The 20,067-nt window shown below is 35.4% G+C and overlaps 1 protein-coding gene across 1 annotated transcript in view; it reads right to left on the bottom strand.

Moving 5' to 3' along the window:
* Positions 1 to 7,995: 7,995 nt before the first annotated feature.
* Positions 7,996 to 20,067, bottom strand: part of LOC104861068 — a 22,661-nt gene continuing 10,589 nt past the window's right edge. Inside the window, 6 exon segments of the mRNA XM_010622393.1 lie at positions 7,996 to 8,063; positions 8,066 to 8,184; positions 8,303 to 8,515; positions 8,517 to 8,666; positions 9,825 to 10,076; positions 11,435 to 11,496. Coding sequence (XP_010620695.1) covers positions 7,996 to 8,063; positions 8,066 to 8,184; positions 8,303 to 8,515; positions 8,517 to 8,666; positions 9,825 to 10,076; positions 11,435 to 11,496 — 864 coding nt within the window.

The following is a 20,067-nucleotide window of genomic DNA, read 5'->3' as shown; positions in this document are numbered from 1 at the left end:
GCAATTTGTGTATTTCATCCCCCCAATATATTTCAGTTTTTATTAAGGCATTTTATTCATGTACATTATATGACATTGAACTACTCTTTCTGTTATGTTGTGCCATTAATGTCTATTAAAAGGAAAATTGGAATCTGGGCAGTGGAGCAGTATAGGATTAGAAATCAAACAATATATGTCTAATTAATTCAATGAATCCTTGATTAATATTTGGCAGTTGCATTTTCATTACAATATAATTAATTAGAATTTCTAGATAAACAACTTCACGCAGTTGCTGTGAGAATTAAATGTGATAATGTATGTGAAAGTATCCACCACGGTGACTGGCAGTTAGAAGGGGCTCAATTAGTTGAATATGAATCTTATCAAGAATAATTTTCACAAGGATTTCTTTGAGGTGAAAATTTACTCTTTGGTAGAGAAAAGAAAATGGAGAAATACTATATGATTCTATCAGTTAACAAGCAAGTCTGAGAAGCAAGCCTAAGGATTTCAGTTTGGAACCTCTACTTTTTTTTTTTTCAGCTTTAATTGAGTTTATTGGTACATTCTAGGCATACAGTACAGTTACATTCATTGTTGGAATCTTGTACCTCTACATGACAAGTCTTGGTTCTCATTTTTTTCCCGTTGTCCCTGCCCTCCCTTCACCCCGTCCTCCTCTCCCCATCTACAACCACTTTATTTCCATCTTTTCACTATCTCACATTTTCTTTTCCCTCATTCCCCTTCCCCTACCCATCTCACCTTCCCTACACCTTTAGCTCCTTTCTTCCCTTTTCTCAATGTCAGTAATCTTATTAGGATCTTCTGTATTATTGCAGATTATTCACACGAGAGAAACTATTCAGTATTTACACATGTGTGACTTATTTATTTCACTTAAGAGTATATCTTCAATATGTATCCATTTTCCTATGAATGAATCTATTTTCTCATTCTTTATGGCTGAGTAATATTCCATTTTATAGAAAAACCACATCTTCTTTATCCAGTTTCCAACGGATGGGCAAATGGGCTGTTTCCAAGTTTTAGCTATTGCAAACTGTGCCACTATAAACATGGGTGCACATACTTCTCTGTGATATGATTCTTTTAGTTCTCTTGGAAAGATATCCAGCAGAGGGATGGCTGGGTCAAATGGAACCTCTAGTCCCAGCTCTTTGAGGTATCTCCACATTGATTTCCATAGTGGTTGCACCAGTCTGCACTCCCACTGGAACCTCTACTTTTATACCTTACTATCATCTCAAAAACCAGCATCTCCAAAGTGAAGCTTCTCTTTCTTCTATGTAAACTTTCCCTTGTCTTTCATTCCTTGTGCCAATGGTGCCATTGTGTACAGAACTATGATTTCTCCTTTCCTTCCAAATACTAATCACCAAATTCTTTGCAATTTTCCTTTGAAATTTCCTATTTTGGTTATTTCATCTCTGTTTCTGTCACCATTATTGTTCTGCATGGGTGTTTGTCAGTTCACAGTGGGAGTACCATTTTGGAAAATGTCTCTGTCTCTTTGACTTTGTTTGCATTAGAGTCTTCTCTTGGACTAGTCTTCCTAAAATTCTACTTTTCTCATGTTAGTTAGGTAATTAAGAAATTTCCAGGCTTCCTAATACTTCCTTCACCAATTCTAACCTGATTTTGATTTTCAATGTCCTTTATAATCTAGCCATTTCTAAATTTCTTCTCAAGTCTTATTTTACCTAGAAACATAAAATTTCAGGCCTACATTTGGTTTCTTTCATTTTCCTTTAATGTTTAGTGTTTATTTAATGCTCTTGTATATTGGAATATTCTATATTGTCCTAAATGAATTTATAGCTTCCTTCTTATGGCTTTGATTTGACAGTAGTAGATTCTATTGGTAAACTCAAGTCACATTTACAGTTCATATCCTGGTGTATGCTCAGTCCACAAACTTCTGTCTCTTTAAAGGACTTCTCAATTCATTCATGAGTTTTTTATTTTTTTATTTGTTTACTTTTCCATTTCAGTTGTAAGCCCTTTAAGATATAGTCTCTGTGCTGTATTTTTGTGTTTCTAATATGAGCTAAATCAGTTTTGAAAAATGGTAGGTCAATAGTATTTATTGAATTGAATTTAACTAGAGATTTCTAGTAGGGTTTCATTTGGGGTATATTTATAATAAATTTGTACAGAGCTGTCCCAAGTGGTAACAAATATGGCAAAGCTCCCTAATGCTTGTTTAATAAAAACTTGCCCTTCACATAATTTGCATATAATTTTAAATTATGAATTTATTTTGCTTTCTTAATTTTTTATACTCCTCCAGATTTTTCTTTACTTTTAATTGAAATACATTTTGAATGATATCAATGTATTCGCAATGATGCAGTTTTTACTGGGGAAGATCATGTATCTTAAGTTTTTTGAGAGAGATAATCAAGGGCATAATTTTAAATAAATGTATTTTGAGCTTGAAATTGAAAAAAGAGTGTCAGTCTTTGTTAATATTTTAAAGGGGGGAGCATAACATATACTCAAAGTCCTGTGAAATTGTGAGTCATGTCTTTTCATAAAGTATGCAAAGGTCTCAAAAACCTCACCATGGTGTGAGTTTTGGTGAAATTTCTGTCACTGGTCCTTTTCATGAATATTTATTTAAATCCCAATGGAAATCATTGCTCATCTGAAAGGGAGTTAACAATCCTTAATAGCCTTTTCTGATTTGATTGATGTTTTTGTCACTTTCCTTGAAGTAAATAGGTTCCATTAGCATACCAAATATGCTTCTGTCCTTATACCTCTACAGGCACTTAACTGACCACTCACTTAAGATTTAAATATCCCACCTAGGGTTTTGTTGTCAGTTCAGGGTCAATCTTCCCAGAGAAAAAAAGGAAAGAGCTTTAACTGCTTAACTGGTTGGTGAGTAGTTCCTAAAAAGAGGAAAAATAATTTCTATGTCATAAAATTTGCTCTGTGGAAATGGATTATTTGATAATTTATTCCATCCCCAAAGGTTATAAAGTGATAAGATAGTAGGCTTTATGGAAGTCAGTATACATTGAACAAAAAGAAAAAAATATTGAGAATTACTAAGAAATGGTAATTATTCAAGAAAAAGATCTTGATTCAGAGATGAAAATAATTATTGAAACTAAAGCATGGCTTGAGGAAATCATTAAGTCTGAGTAAAAGACTTATTCATATATACATTTTCTTTGAGTATAAAAAGGAATCCTGAAGAGTTTAGTATGAAGATGTGGTTACTTTTTCAGTCCACTAGAGTTTATAGTTTATTAAAATTGTGGCGTATCCTGGACAGGAACACTTGGGCCATCTCCAATTCTTCTAAGGAACTAGCAGTCCATTCAGATGTGCTCGGGGCCAAGAAGACACTGGAGGATCTCCACATCCTTCCTTTCATATATTACATTTTTCCTGCAAGTTCCTTTTTGATTAGATTTTCTGAAGAGTCTGTCCACTACATATTTGCCATTGTCATGTATTTGAGAGTCTGTTTATTATACACTGACTGGGAAGGGGATGTGAAAAAGTCTGAGCAGTAGGTGATCACTGGTAGAATGAATGGGTTCAGTAAGGTGCTGGTAGTTAGCCATAGACTTTTTAAAAAAATTGAATTTATTGGTACATTCTAGGTAGACAGTACAGTTACATTCATTACTGGGATCTTGTACCTTTACGTGCCAGGTCTTGGTTCTCATTTTTTCCCCTTGTCCCCACCCTGCCTTCACCCTCCCCTCCCCTCCCCACTTCAAACACTTTAATTCCATTTTTACATTTTCTCATATTTTTTTCCCTTTCCCTTATTCCCCCTTCCCTATTCTTCTCACTGTCCCTACACCTTTGGTCCTTTTCTTCCTATTTGCTAAGTGTCCCATTAGGATCTTGAGTACTATTATAGTTTTTCACATCAGAGATACTATTCGGTATTTGCATATGTGTGCCTTATTTATTTCACTTAGGAGTATATCCTCAAAATGTATTCATTTAACTATGAATGAATCTACTTTCTCATTCTTTATGGCTGAGTAGTATTCCATGTTGTAGAAAAGCCACATCTTCTTTATCCAGTTTCCAACTGATGGGCAAATGGGCTGTTTCCAAGTTTTAGCTATTACAAACTATGCCGCTATAAACATGGGTGGGCATATATCACTGTGATATGATTCTTTCACTTCTTTTGGAGAGGTACCCAACAGAGTGATGTCTGGGTCAAATGGAATCTCTAATCCTAGTTCTTTGAGGTATCTCCATATTGACTTCCATAGTGGTTGGTTGCAGCAGTCTGCACTCCCACCAGCAATGGAGAAGGGTTCCTTTCTCCCCACAACCGTGCCAACATTTGTTATTGTGTGATTTCTTGATAGCAGCCATTCTTTCTGGGGTGAGGTATAATCTCACTATTGTTTTCATCTGCATCTCTCAAATGACCAGTGATGTGGAAGTTATTCCCTGTATATTATCAGATCACAGTGCAATAAAGCTGGACATCAATAGCATAAGAAACTGTAGGAAGTTCACAAACACATGGAAACTGAACAACACTCTCCTGAACCAGCAATGGATCACAGAGGAAATCAAAAAAAGAAATCAGACAGTTTTTACAAATAAATGAAAACACCAATACAACATACAGAAATCTATGGGACACAATGAAAGCAGTTCTAAGTGGAAAATTCATAGCACTGAATGCCCACATTAGGAAAACAGAGCAAGCTCAAATAAACAACCTAATGATGACCCTTAGACTCCTAGAAAAACAAGAGCAAGAAAAACCCAAAGCTCGAACAAGAGAGGAAATTATAAAGATTAGAGCAGAAATCAATGCAATGGAAACTAAGGAAACGATACAAAAAATAAATGAATCCAAGAGTTGGTTTTTTGAAAGACTAAATAAAATTCATAGACTTTTAATATGCTTTTTATTTTTGGTGCCTTTGGACACGGACATGGCCAACTAATTCATTTATTTGCACAATTGCATACAAAAATATTCTTTAATGAAACATAACATTTAAAATGCCTCAAGGCCTTTGATTTGAGTAATGTTTTCTTTACTAGAGCAGCACAATGGTATGTAGAATGTACCTCAGATAAGAAGCCTTTGCTTCTGACTTCTGACATTCTCTGAGTTTGTTTCCACTTTTAGGAAAAAAAAAAAAAGAAGGGGAAAAGACTGTGAGAAAGACTCAGTGATGTATTGTAAAATAGGAAAGCATTTTATACATGATAAATTACTAATCAAATAAAATCACTTTTATTTTGAAATATTAGTAGTAAATAATTCTGCACTTTCAGAAAAATGGCATAGATCAGTACAGAGAATTCTATATGCCCTCACTCATATTCCCCATGGTAACATTTTCCTACTCTACTTATTCTTTCTTCTCTCTTGCTCTCTCCCTCTCTCTCCCTTTCTCTCTCTCTCTCCCTCCTCCCCTCCCTCTGTGTATGTGTTTTATTTAGAACTACTTGAAAGCAAGTTGTACCTCTTAAATACTTCATTGTGAATTTCTTGAAAACAAGGACATTTTATATAATTGTATATATATACATATATATATATACATGCATACACACTATGATAAGGAATAGACTGATATACATATTTCACCATTTGGCTTACTGATGTATGAAATTTAGTATTATCAAATGTCATCAACTTTAGAAATGTGAATTAAAATACATAAAAATTCTAGAAGAGAAAATAGAAAGGAAAAAACTATAGAAAGGAAAGTATGGCAATTTTGCTCCTTGAATAAAGTCTACTTTTTAAAAAATAACTTTACTAATATGGATGGTAACTTATTTTACTAATGTGGATATTCTATTTTAAACTCATAGCAGAAGACAAGTATTATACAGATAGGAATGTCTTTATTAAACCTGGCAGCTCTGTGATTATCTTTAAGATGTGAAGTATATTTGTATCTGGAGAAGTGTCTATGGGGCAATGGCATGCAGTAAATTACATTTAAATAGAAAAGAAATATTCAGGTTCAATCTAAGCCTAGGATACCGTGTTAAACTTTAGATACTTCAGAAACAGTACTTTGAAGAAAATTTGAAACCAGGCCAGGAGGAAGCAATTACAGTGATTAAAAAAAAAATTAATTTATAAGTAAAGATTTAAGTAGAAAAATATATAGCTACACAGGTAATGACTACAGACTATATTATATTATACAAACATGTGAAAGTTAAAAAGGAAGGAAGGAATTATTTAATATAATATAAAATAGTAAGTTACAAGAGTAATTTAAGCAGAGGAACTCTGTTATGAAAAGCATTAGTTTTTGGGAAGTTCTTCTACAGGAAGTTGAAATGCTTATTCTTTTGAAAATTTGAATCTAGAAGGGAATGATTCTTGACTGTGAATAGCTGTTTTCTGTCAAGTGGAAAGACTGACCAAGTCATCTGGCTATCCATTCTTTTTCATGGACAAAAAAATCAAACATATTAAATCTAAGATCAGTTAATATACTTTCTACCAGTTATTCAAGAGCTCATTTTAGTTTCTAGGGCCTCGATAACATTTTGTACTACATAATTAAGCTCTGTATTATATACTTATTTCAGTTGTCTATTATCTTTTATTTTGAAGGGGTGAGTAATGGCTTGAGGCTTTATATTTTTATTCTAAACAGAAGCTACCAGTGTTGGACACCTGTTTTAATATATGCTTCATTAAGTAGAAAGCCTTATTTGCTTCTCAAGTAGGGTGTTTGCATTCAAACTGACTGCAGAAAATATTTGAGGTACTTCTGGACATGTCCTATTTTTAACACACACACACACACACACACACACACAAACATACACACATACTTTTCTTTGCCATTCCATTCTCCTCACCAATTAATTGCCAGGTAAAACAATGTATCTCATTTATTCTCTACATTCAATTCTTTTTTTTTTTTTTTTTTCGTACCAGGGATCAAACTCAGGACCCTGAGCTTGCAAGGCATTTGGCAGAACCACTGAGCTAAATCCCTGGCTCAATACTTGTACTTTTTCAGTTTTTGAACTTTTTCCTCTCCCATGAGATTTTGGCAACTGTTAACACTCTTCTTATTTTACTGTTTTTCTTTTTCTATTCCTTTTTTACCTTGATGCCAGAGCCATCTTTCTCATTCAAATATATTATTATCTTTTGTTGCTTCAAAAATATTCAGTGGATCATACTTCCTTACAGAATAAAGTTAAAATCTATTATTCAAATTTATCCAGGATCTATCCTTAATTTATTTTCATTTTCAGCCTGATCTCTAGCTACTTCTTGTGTTTCTAGTGCTATTAATGACTTCACTCTCCCCACCACTTGCTCTTGTTCTTTTGGCCTGAATCCTTCTCATCCTCCATGGTCCCATTCAGAAACCACTTTAGGAAGTTTCTCTTAAATCCTTAAGCGATATTACTCAACTCTTTGCATTTATTTGTAGCATTTACATAGTTGAGATTAGTTTCGTGTCCTCCTAGACAGAATAATTTCCCTGAGGACAAAACCTGGATTTGACCTAACGTACACACTCCTGAACATCTGGCTTTGTGCATAGTAGGCATGAATAGTGTGTGTTTAGAGAACAAAAGACTTGGTGGCCATCATCTCCATGTGGAAGAAATTCCAGAAATCAACAACATGGTAGGATGGATGCATTTTCCCCAACTATTGTGGATTTTCCTGAACTCTCTAATTAGGCAAAGTATCATATAAATAATTTTGAAAAATTTCCTTAGATTGGTTCCAGATTTGACTGACTCAAGCAACAAAGTATGTAATGTTCTACAACTACTACTTATTTACATCTTCTATTGTACTCAGACTTCTTAGCATTTTTTTCTTGGCCATTATTACCATCAAACATATAATTAGGTGATTGATTATTAATTATTTTCTCTCTTCTTCCTCTGGAGTGTGTGAATCAAGACATGAATGATTTCTTTATTTTTTTTGTCAGATCATCATTTTATTGAAATTTTTCTTTCTTAGGTTTCTTATTCTTAGCTAGCTGGGCACCCCACAGTACCGGTGTTGATGTTGTCTATGATGTCGTGCGGGTGCCGGCCAAAACAGACTGGGTGGTCCGCAGGATCTCTTTAATGGTTCCGGAAAGTTTTCTGGCTAAAGACCGGTGCCACATCTGTCGGGCAATATTTACAGCCTCATCAAAAGTGATGTTTCCGGTGCCCAGGATTTGTCTCAATGATTCTGCCACCCGCCTTGCAAGTGCAAGGTCCTGAGTTGGATCCCTGGTACCACCAAAAAAAAAAAAAAAAAAAAAAAAAAAAAAGTGATAATTCCACTGTGTTCGTGTTTTTCTGCTTCTGTCTGTCTCTTGGTGGCTTCTTGAGGGCGATGATGATCAGGGCAGAAGCAGAAGGCACCTCCTCAATCTGGGCCTGTCTGTTCTGAACGGTCAGCTTCACCATAATCCTCAGGCCCTTCCAGTCTCCAGTGGCCTTGGCGATGTCGTCACCCAGGCTTTCTGGAGACAGACCCAGGGGACCGATCCGGGGGTCAGGGCGGACATAGCGCAACTTTGCCACAGTTGTACCTCAGGTACATGACTTTGGCCTTGTTGGGGTCAAGCTTGAGCAGCACAGTGGAGGCGGCTGGTGTCAGATAAAGCTGGATTCCGGACAATGGAAGAAAGTTGCACCTTAGCCTCTTCCTAGCCAAAAGCCAAAAAAAGTGCGATTTTGTTTCTGTTATTGCTTTTTCCCTATCACTCTCAACAAAGCTTCATACATAACAAGTGTTCAGAATGTATTTTTTGAATAAACAATTAGTTTTACATTGCATTATTTGTGTTATTAAAAGAACTACCTTTTTTCTCAGTGTCAGTTTTGAGACTATCGAGTTTGGCATTTTAGAAAACTAAAAAAAGGAAAAAGAAAAAGAAAATTCAAAGCCTACCATAACAGTATGAGTCATCAGACATCCCACATTAATTAATTAGACTTAATTGTAATTCCAAAATGGTTCACCACTGTTGGTGAATGTTAACTGTAGTTATCTGCATCTATACAAAACAGAAAAAACATGAGGTTTTTATATATAGAACCCTGTACTTACTATAGCAAATGGAATACATTTCAAGTACAACTTAGCTTCCTAAATAATTCTTTGACTTTGGGGATAATGATGAATCTGATTTGATATAATTTTTGGCACATTGTTGTACATTATTTGGTTTTCATCATCCTTATTCCTTCCATAGATTGTCACTGAAAAAGCTATTCTGGTTCGCTTTTGAATTGCCATATCCTGCCAACCTGTGGTAGAATTTCTAAAAGGCTTTACACATTTCAAGGGCAGAGCTTATGCAGCTCAAGGAGGAAAAGTAAAATGCATAGGTGCCCTAAACTGTGTAAGCCCGTGGTTGACACTTTGCCCTTAGATTGTGGTTATCAACTGACTTTCCATTGGATTTGTAATTAGGTAACTTAAAAACAAGATAGAAACCTTAATATAGGAGCCAGCACTATCATAATTTTTGAGTTTACAAGATTTCCTAGGATTTAAGTGAATTATTACTGGTCCTCCTATTAACAGGAGAAAATACTTAGTTCCTCTCAAGAGACCACTTGATTTTCTGCTATGTTACCTGTTGTGTATGTGTTTTTTTTATCTCTTACCTTCTTTTCCTCCCAGTCTTTACTGATAATTTGGGATTTTATATGTAGCAAGACTTCCTCAGGGCCAAAATCAGTGCAATAAATGCCTAGTTCATGTGGAGAGTTTTGATTTCTTAAAGGATTGAAGCATAGGTTTTGACCATTTTTAAAGGTTTGTTCAATTATGAATTAACCAAATTCACGACACTCACTTCTCAGATACTGCTGGATTATGATTTGGTTCTAAACATGCTAATTTGTAGATAAAGTGATGCCAAAAGGTAAGGCAAATTCGAGACATATCGCTGAGAAGAGACTGGAAGGGATTCTGAATTTCTGAAGGAGCATCATTTCGCTGCTGCGTTTTGCTGGAGGGTTTTCTGTGATCTTGGCAAGTCTCTATTCCATTTGTCTTAGTGTTCCCATCTGTAACATCGTGGTCATTACACTTGACACTTCCTTTCCTAAAAGGGGATGTTATGAGGATGAATAAGGTAATGCGCTATGGTAAAATGCTTTGAGCACTCTAGAAGAAAGGTGTTACATAAATACAGAGTATTATCTCACAGGAAAAATCGCTGTGATACTTTAAAGATAGTGACTACGAGGCACAATCAGCTCCTAATCTGTTTTTTTTTTTCTGAGTGCAGAATGTTTCTTTCATTGAAAGAAATGATGTTCATATATTGATTGGCAAATACATCTTCACCTTTCTCTATTAGTGTGTCACTAATACATTTCTAAAACTTAAATAGTTCCCAAACACATTATTAATCCTTTTGTTCCTTACACTGAAAAGTTTGGACTAATCTTCAGTTTCTTTCTTTCATTTGACCACTAAGTTCTTACAGTTTTTGCTTGGTGATATTTATGAATTCTCTTTTCTTTCTTTTTATATGGTGAATAACACCCAGGGAGTTACAGTCGCTAAGAGATCAGACTCAAGATCCACAGTGCCTGGATTAAAATCCCAGGTCCCTTATATTCTGTGCAAATCTGGTCATATAATTTAACTGCTTTGTGCCTCAACTTCCTCATCTGTAAAATGGGCATAATAAGGATGCCCACATAAACAGATTGTAGAGGGAAATGAGTTAATACTTAGAAAGTTACACATAGTGGTGCCTGACATATAATATACTCTCAGTAAACTTTGGCCATTATTACCATAACTGCAATAATCTTGTATTCATTTCTTATGTATCAGATTTATTGAGGTGCTTGCATATTCTACTAATATGCCTTTAAAACCCTATTCAACTTTCTTTTTAAAATTATTATTTGCCTTTCAATTTTGAATTAAATTTCCCCCAAGCTCCAAAACAAACATCATCTATCTGCTAGTCATATGCTTGAAAATTACACTTCGGACATTCCTCATGAGCTTCTTGATTTTATTCAAACTATCTAACTTCACTGTGAGCAACACACAAGTGAGCATGCGGCTTTGATCAGGTTTATGTCCCTGTCATCCTTCACCAATATGGCATCAGTTTCTACTCTTAGCTCTTTAAGAATATATACCCCTCCTAGTGGCTTATATGTGCATCATCAAATGAATGGATAAGGGCATTGTGCTGTTTGTATACCGTGGAATACTACTTGGCCATAAAGGAAGACAAACGTGTCATTTTGGGGAAAATGAAGGCACCTTGAGACCATAATATTGAATGAAATAAGTCAGATACACAAGTTTAAATGTCACATGGTTTATCTTATATGAGAATCCCAAAATATAAATGAAGAGCAAAATAAAAGATACACAGAGGACTTACGGAGATAGATCTGAGAAAAGAAATGAAGATGTGTGGTGCACACGTACCAGCTCCCCACAAGGAACGTCAGCATGTACTGCAAACCTGCTGCGGTAACAAGGAAGATGATCTGGAAAGAGAAGAACATATACCTACCCTTTCCCTGCTTCAAATATCAGCTCCTCTGCGGAGCTCTGCCTAAGGATTCCCTCTTTCTTTTGATCTGTCTAATCACTTTAAGAATAATAACACACTAGCAATTACGTAGATCACTGATGTATAACTGAATTTGATGATTTACTTGGTGTATTTATATTTTTATGTACAGTGTAACTTTACATTGCTGTTTGAATCAGCTTAAGGCATTTGCCATATCACAGAGAGGAGTCTGGAGACCTTTTCTCCCTTTCCATGGGTACTGTACATTAGGCAGAATTGAGCACTGTATGTGCAGAGTTTTCTGATAAGCTTCTGAAATTATCCTTTGTTGATTTAACAGTTCCATAGCATACGGCTCCTCTGACTTCCTGTTTAGTCTCTCAGGTCCCAAAATTTTAAATGAACTGCTTACTATGGTAAGTTTCTAACTAAGCTCTTGTCATATGTAAATGCATTGTTTTAGGGAGCCTTAGAGAAAAGTTCTAAGCAAACAGTAATAACTACCCATATAATCATAGAATCTGGAGGATGAAAGGTCCTAAAATATCATCTATTCTTGAAGACCAAGAAATTACAGTAGTCCATTTCTACTAACTTAATAAGGGCTACTCTTATAGAATGATGTGGTAGTTCAATAAGTCCATAGAATACTGATCCTAAATATCATTCATTTCTGCTTTACATATACTGTATAATGTCATTCTAGCAAAGCTCAGAGCCCATGAAATTCTGTTTTGTGTGTGTGTATGTGTAGGACAATGGTAAGGGAAGGAAGCTCACACCTTTGTAAAAACTGCGCAGAAAAGAAAAATATTTACTGAAGCAGATATCTGAGAGGAAGAATTGAAAATCAAGACTGAAAATTTACTTCCTCAGAATACATAGAAGTCTCTCTCTCTCTCTCTCTCTCTCTCTCTCTCTCTCTTTTTTTTGGTACCAGGGATCGAACTGTGGTCCTTGTGCTTGTGAGGCAGGCGGTGGAACCTCTGAGCTAAATTCCCAGCCCTACATACAAATCTTTAAGAAGGTTTTGGGCTTCTTTAGGGACAGGTTTTAAAGTTTGAATGAATCTTACCCAGTTCTCAAGGAACAATGTGCCTGAATCTAGTATGTGGGCTGCTTATATGACACTATAAGGTATCAGGGATGGTTTTCATTGAGCACTTTGGAAAATTCATCCCATGATCTAGAGCCACAGCCCATCTGCATTAGAATTGTATGGAATTTTGTTACAATTCTAGACTTTATTCCAGAACTATTAAAAGAATTTCTGGGGTTGGGTGCAGAGATTCTTAAGCACACTCAAGCTTAAAAACACTGCCTTTGAAGCATATCTCCTATTTTGTGTATATTTCCCCTTTAGACTATTGGTATCTTGAGATCTATATTATTTTATATTTTTGCAAAATTTATGGGGTTTCTATTTAATTTGTCGGCCCCTTGGAGACTATCTCATCACAAATGCTCAATAAATATTGTTAAAATAGAATGAAATTACTACCAATGTATTTGCCATTTTATATAGTACCAGAAAAATCTCACAAGATGTAAGAAAGAATATAATCATGTAAAAAATGCCTGGTCTCATTGTATTCTTGAAAATTGCTAAGTAATAGATTTTAAGTGTTCTCACCACACAAAGCTAAATATGTGAGGTGTGCATTTGTTAATTAACTTCATTTAGATGTTTCATAACATGTGCATTTCAAAACATGTGCACAGCAAATGTATAATTGTTAATTTGTTGATTATAAACAAACCAATAAATGTCTACTACCTTTTGATTTTCCCTCTTGAGGTTCCTGAGCACCAATATGTCAGTTGGTGACAGTTGGACTATGACTTGAACTGACAGTCAACAATATTCACCTATTTTAATACGCAATAATATTAAATGTTCACCAAAATACTCACTTAAACAAATCTTTGCAAACATTTCCTTGTTTAATGGTGAGAAAACTCTCTATTTCCTAATTATATAATGACACTAAAACAGCAACAACAACCAATCAACCCAACAAAACCCCCCCAAAGCTTAACTCAGACTTGTGAGAAATAAAAATGTTTACTCTTTTTTTTCAAATCTAAAAATCTCTCTGGGGTCTGATAGCCTATAGAAAACATTACAGTAAGCCTTTCAATGGCTCTAGCTGGCCAGGAAGCCTCTATTGTACAGCTGTGCAGTAATATATTTCAGCATGTTATTTCCTTTTTAAGAGAGAAATTGGAACGTAGTACTTAGACTAAAATATAATCCTATCAATTTTACATAAAATATTGATAGGAAATAAAAATTTAGCATCCCTAGTGTGAATTCACTAGACTGCACAAAATACAAATATATAGATTAAGGAAAGTTAACATAATCTTTTTATGGGAACTAAAATCAATTACATGTCAGCTTTGTAGTATTATAAATGTATTTAGTCAGCATAGAATTTTTCCAGCAGTGTTTCTTGCAGATTGAAATTGACTAACCAGATGTTAAATATTAAATAGAACTAATCAAAGCATGGTTCAAGAGACTTTAAAAACAATGATCAAAGGGAGCTATTTATTACCTGATGCATGTTACTGTTGAAATATTGGCTTTGTGATATTATGTTTAAACTTAGTTTTTTTGAGATCACATTTTCTGGCTTTACATGAACAATAATTAATGTTAATGAATTAACTCTTAAACTTTGCAACTGGATCACTTTACATAATAATGGCCAATAACTTGACGGAGAAATGTAAAGCTCAATTTAGAGACATAAAACCTGAATGTGGTAGTCCATATATAACTTAGTATTGCTATAAGCACAGTTACATGTTAGTTAATGATGAGGATACGTCTGTCCTGAGGCAGCTGTGTGAATATCCTAGAGTGTAGTTACACAAACCAAGGTGCTATAGCCTAGTACACACCCGTGATACATTAAAAACATGATATAGCCTATTACTCCTAGGGCTGTTTGCAAAAAAAAATGATTAAATGGTAGAGCAAGGGAAAATGACTCGATCTGCAGTCTCAGTAAACATCAAATGTAGGGGGCTCTGTTGGAGTGACTTGGCATCTTGGGCAGAATTTATTTTATTTTATTTATTTATTTTTTTTGAGACGGGGTCTCACTATGTAGTTGAGGCTGACCTGGAACTCACTGTGTAGCTCAGGCTGGTTTTGAACTCAGAGTGATCCTCCTGCCTCAGCCTCCCGAGTGCGGGGATTACAGGAGTGCGCCACTATGCCTGGCAGAAAATGTTTTTTTATAAGTAAAAGGACACTGTAAAATGAAGGGAAAAGTACCATACAGGAAACATATAAACCAGTAACCTTGTCGCTTCCTGTCATTATTAAGAATTATGTACCATGTATCAGTGTATTAGCTGTTGTACTTTTATACGGCGGGCAGTACAGTAGGTTTATTTACATCCGCATCACTGACTACGAGGTTACAGGGGCTACATCATCACGAGGTTATCTGAAACCTTTAGCTCCATTATAATCCTATGGGACTACCACTGTGAATGTAGTCTGCTGTTGGTTGAACAATCATTATGTAACATATGACATAGTGAAAGCTACTAGAGCTCATTTGTCTACACACACACATAAAACCATATCTAAGCTTACACACAAGAACAAAAGAGAATGAAATACTAGAACCACTTCTGGGGAAGCTTGGAGCTATCAGTTGGTAAGGCCTTTAGTTTTCAGAAAATTAAGTGTTTTATTTCCAAATATTGGATTAAAGGGCAGGGGATTTAGCTCAACCTTTCCGCCACCTGCCTTGAGTTCGATGCCCGGTACCAAAAAAACAACAACAAAAAAAACCCCAAAACAAAACAGAACAAAACAAAAATAATGGATTAAAATTGATTTTAGGGGACAGACTGCCAGGAAAAAGCATTCTGTTACTTCTGATAAGCTCATCCTGTTGTTTAACCATGGTGCCAATATGTTTTGCTTATATTCAATGGAAATCTGCTGTAAGATCTTATTTAAGCCCATTTTCTCCTGAAATATATTTAGAAAAACAGACTTGATAGACTTTTTAGCATGCGATGCGCTTAATCTTATTAATAATATTTTATACAAATATACTTAATGAAACATCTCTTGAGTTTTCAAAGCTCCAATAAACCCAGAAATTGACAGCCATATTTTCACCAATATATAAATGCTTTTTAAAATTCATATTGGAGAGAAAAAAGGGAAATGAGGTCAAACTATAAAGACATGTTCAAAATATTCTCATTTTTAAATTTCCTTGCTTCTACTAAGTTGTTTTTTGAACCAATTTTCAGTCAATTCCTGCTTGTTTTTAATTAGTTGTTTTCTACTTACTGGTAGTCACTTTTAGTTAACCACTGTAACAAAATTTTAAAGAAAAAAATGAGTTTTGACATAGGTAGTATTGATTCTTCTATTGAAGTGAAGATTTACAATATGCCGTACTAGCCTCGGTACCTTGAATATATGAAGCTCTATTGTAGTTTCAAAAACCATAGGAAAGAGACAGACAGATCTTTTGCAAATGGAAAAGGGACCAAAGGATGGAGGGAGGGGAGATAGAGAGCATGAAAAGGGGAGGTAAAAAGAAGTAAGATATGTTGTCTCAATGCTCCAACTCCCCACTGTGAATGGAATCATTATGTACTACAAACATATACTAATACAATGAAATACTTAAAATGCATAGGGCTGAGGATGTAGCTCAATGGTAGAGTGCTTGTAGGCCCTGAGTTTGATCCTAGCACCATGAATGAATGAATGAATGAATAAGGACAAATCCATCATTGGAAAGTGGTTTATATTCATATACCTCTACCCTACATGTCTATCTTTAAGTTTTATTTGTATACTATCTACAATGGCTCTTTTCAGCTGACTCAGGAGCTACTTTCTTCAAAAGTTCTCCTTTCCGATAAAATGCAAGTCATTGGGTAGATGCAGAAATATGCAGTTTGTGGCTTTTGGCATTTATAAGCTTAGCTTATATGATATTGGGCACAAATGCTAAAATTTTAGGAGTATCTCCTATTTTAGGAGTATCTGCTAAAGTATCACAGCTGAGGCTGAGGGGAGAGGATAGGATGAGGGAAAGCATTTTGTATTAGAATGATTCATGCTACCTAGATTTCCCTCCCTTGGGGGTATCCAGGCCTTCTCTTCTTCCTTGTCATTTGGGTGTCAGTTAGGAATCTGTGTACAAAAGCAAAGAATGAAGAAAGCATGGATGGGAATGTTAGGGATCAATCAGATGGGCCTCAGAAGTTGGAAGGGATGAGTAGAAAGAACTGACCAAAGTCTGCTGGAGGAATTTGTTTATTTAAAACTTGAACACTGAGAAAGAAAGTAAAGATTAAGTTATCAGTGTTCGGGCACTTTGCCAACATAACCTTCCAGAGGGCAGTATGGGGCATGGATATGAAGATCATGGACAGAAATAAAATAGCACAAGATGACAAATCCAGACCAGATTCACAAAAGGTGTATTTTGTTGCCTATTTTGGGTTAAGAGATTTTATCAGGTCTCTACTGAGAAGAAGTTATAAGTTTAATTGGAGCATCACTTTATATCATTTATTGTTTTCCTATGTACAATTAAGCTTTCATTAACTGTATTATAATATGAATATAATTCTCATTTTTAAATATCATTTTCAGTAAATCTTTTTGGTATGTTTTTGATAGTAAGTCTCACATTTAAAAAATCATTCAAATTCTGCATAAGATTTATTATCAAAATTTGAACATTATCTCTTGAAGATCACTTTATATATATATATATATATATATATATATATACATACATATGTCATGAATGGTGATGACATTAGATGAATATTTTGAGTTGTAGTGAAGTCTTTTGCCAAAAGGAGGAAAAACTGAGTAAATGACACCCCTTACTGAATGTTGCTTAGAAAGGCTCATTTTTCACTGGGTACGCTACAAATTACATGTAGAATGGAGGCTTTTTGAGTGGCAGTTTTCTACATTGTAGGCTTTGTGTGCTTAACAGATTAACTGGTTTTTATGTTATTCTTTTCCCCAGGATTCGGGAAAGAAAATTACATAATAGATTTTTTTCCCCCTCAGATCACAGTAAACCTCCTTAGTCAAACCCAGTTGCTCTCTGGGAGGTAAAGAGCGAACTAACCTGTGTTTCTACAAGTTACAAAATCATTTACATTTATTACCCTTGCACAGTGAGGCCCCAAAGCCTCAGAGCTATGATTCTCCAAATCACTGCATTCTAAGCTTGACTGATTGGTTTAAAAGCTTGTGAGAGATTTATAATGATTCGCTGTGTAAGCCAATGATTTTACGTGGAGGGCAGGAGACTGCTTATAAATGACGGAAAACTTCAGACTCTCCTTGGACTCACCAGGTGACCAACTATTTTTATAGGTTAAGATGTAAACAGCATTTCCTTTGCATTATTTGAACCCAAAATTTGTAAAGTGCACATGCGTTATAATTTATATAAGCAGGATAATGCTAGTTACCATTTATAGTTCTACTTTGGATTATGGTTATATTAATATCTGTGTGTATCAACCACAAAAACTTAAAAGGCTCTGTTGCTTTTGAACTTCTCTTTTTCAGTCACATAAACTTTAATTGCTTCCCCAAATTCCAGATTTGTTATTTAAATAGCATATATTGCTGTGTATTAAGTTTGGAAAAATTACTAAGCTTAGGCTATTAAAATATTTGTCACCATGTACTAGTAGTATCTTTTACTGTTTAAAAGTTTATACAAATTGTCACTGTTTAAATGTTGTGTTGGGATAAATGAAAGAGATGATTAATAGAGTATGCATTAAATTTTGCATATTTGCCTTGTTTGATTAATAAAGAAAATTTAAGATGGTGAGCAAACCAAGTGTTTGCATTAAGAAGTTATTAAGAGGAGCAAAGTTATTTGGAGTAACTAAATAAGAGGGCTGCAGGAATACCTATTACCCAAGCCCTTTGAGAAAGTCTCTATCAATGGGTCTATTATTCCACCAGGAGTAATGAGGGTGCCAACTAGAAAGACCATGGCATTCCGTGGAGGTGCCATTTCTAATGGCATTGTTAGAAGAACATTAAGCTGTACCATCTTTTAATCTGCTTCATTAATCACAATTCAAACCACCCTGCTCTCCTTCATCTCCACGACCGTGTCCCTGCCCTGTCTCCTGTCCTGTTTCATTTCAATGCTGTCATCCATCCCTTCTGTCTACCATGCAACCAGCTTTGTATTGCTGCCTTCTTCACTAGGATCTGCCTATTCCTTTCAGATCTACACTGGTCTGTCCACACCACCCAGTGCTTCTCTTTCTTATTTTGTGCTGCCCTGTAGCATCTCAAGGATGACTTTCTAAGAACACAGCCCTTAGACTCAGACCTAGCTTTTATTCCCATTTTTTCTCCTTCCAGTGGTGTTACTTTGTGCAAGTTATTTAACTACTGTGAGCCTCAGTTTTCATGTGTTTACTAGAGGAAATAATATCCACTTTAAAGCACTGGCAAAGAATTAAAAAGCTAACATACTGCATTTACTGCCACAAGTGGCATACAGTAAGTGCTACATTCATTATTACTATTGTTATTAAGTTTGTCGTAATAAGTGATTACATTTATGTCTTACCTTCATTGGGTAGTTTTTCACATAAAGTCACTTCCTTGGACTCTCTTTAGAATAACTACTCTTTCTTTCAATTTCCCGTGGTTCCTGTTTCTTGATATTCTTGTTCTTCATTTATTCTAGTTCTTATTACCAGTAGCTCTGCCTTCTGTATATGGCTTTGTGAAAAGCTTTGCCATAAGCCTTGCTGAAGTTGAAATACACCATACCAATATTTTACTCAAAACAGAAATGAGTTAAGTCTTACTCTTGGTGAACTCACCAAGTCTTTGAGGAACTCCTAGGAATGCGTTTGTAGCCACCTGCTGAGGATGCTTGCCTAGGTGTATTGTCAAGTTATTCACCTTTCGTTGGCAGAATTTACTTCCCCCTTTTTGTAATGACTTATTTTGACCTTTTTTTCTGTATTTTAATATTCTCTTTCCCACATTTTCTGCGTGTTTGTTCAAAGGTCAATACCAAAGGCTAGCAAATTCATTTTCAAGTTCTCTCCTTATCCTAGTGTATAGTTTGTTTAGGTCAGGAACCTGAACTTGGTAGAGCAGTGAGGTGCCCTCTCCATTTTTTCCCTCATGTTAAGTTTTGCTTTTCTCTCAGCATTGTCCACAGAGGAGGCTCCTTATTTGTAGCAGCTTCTTATCTGTCCCTTCCATGGCCACCATCCTTTCCTTCTATGCTGTGCTGAACGTGAAACAGTGGCTCCTCTCCCTCATTGGAGAGAATTTGGAATTTATTTTATTGCCCTGTGATTCTCTATCAGAACCAAGAAGATATGCTCTTTGTATATTAGTCAAGATGTTTTCATTGGTGTGGTGAGCAACATGTCCTGGAGCTTTCACATTTTGTAGGAAAAAGGAACTGCCCCTCTCCTCTGAGCCTTTCATTTTCCCCCTCCCGTCCCTGTGCTGTCCTCCCCTCCC

The sequence above is a fragment of the Fukomys damarensis genome, unplaced genomic scaffold, assembly GCF_012274545.1.
Source record: "Fukomys damarensis isolate Sample0158 unplaced genomic scaffold, DMR_v1.0_HiC HiC_scaffold_6, whole genome shotgun sequence".
In the NCBI taxonomy this organism is placed as follows: Eukaryota; Metazoa; Chordata; class Mammalia; order Rodentia; family Bathyergidae; genus Fukomys; species Fukomys damarensis.
The sequence above is the reverse complement of the archived record's forward strand: the minus strand, read 5'-3'. Positions and strand labels throughout refer to the sequence as shown.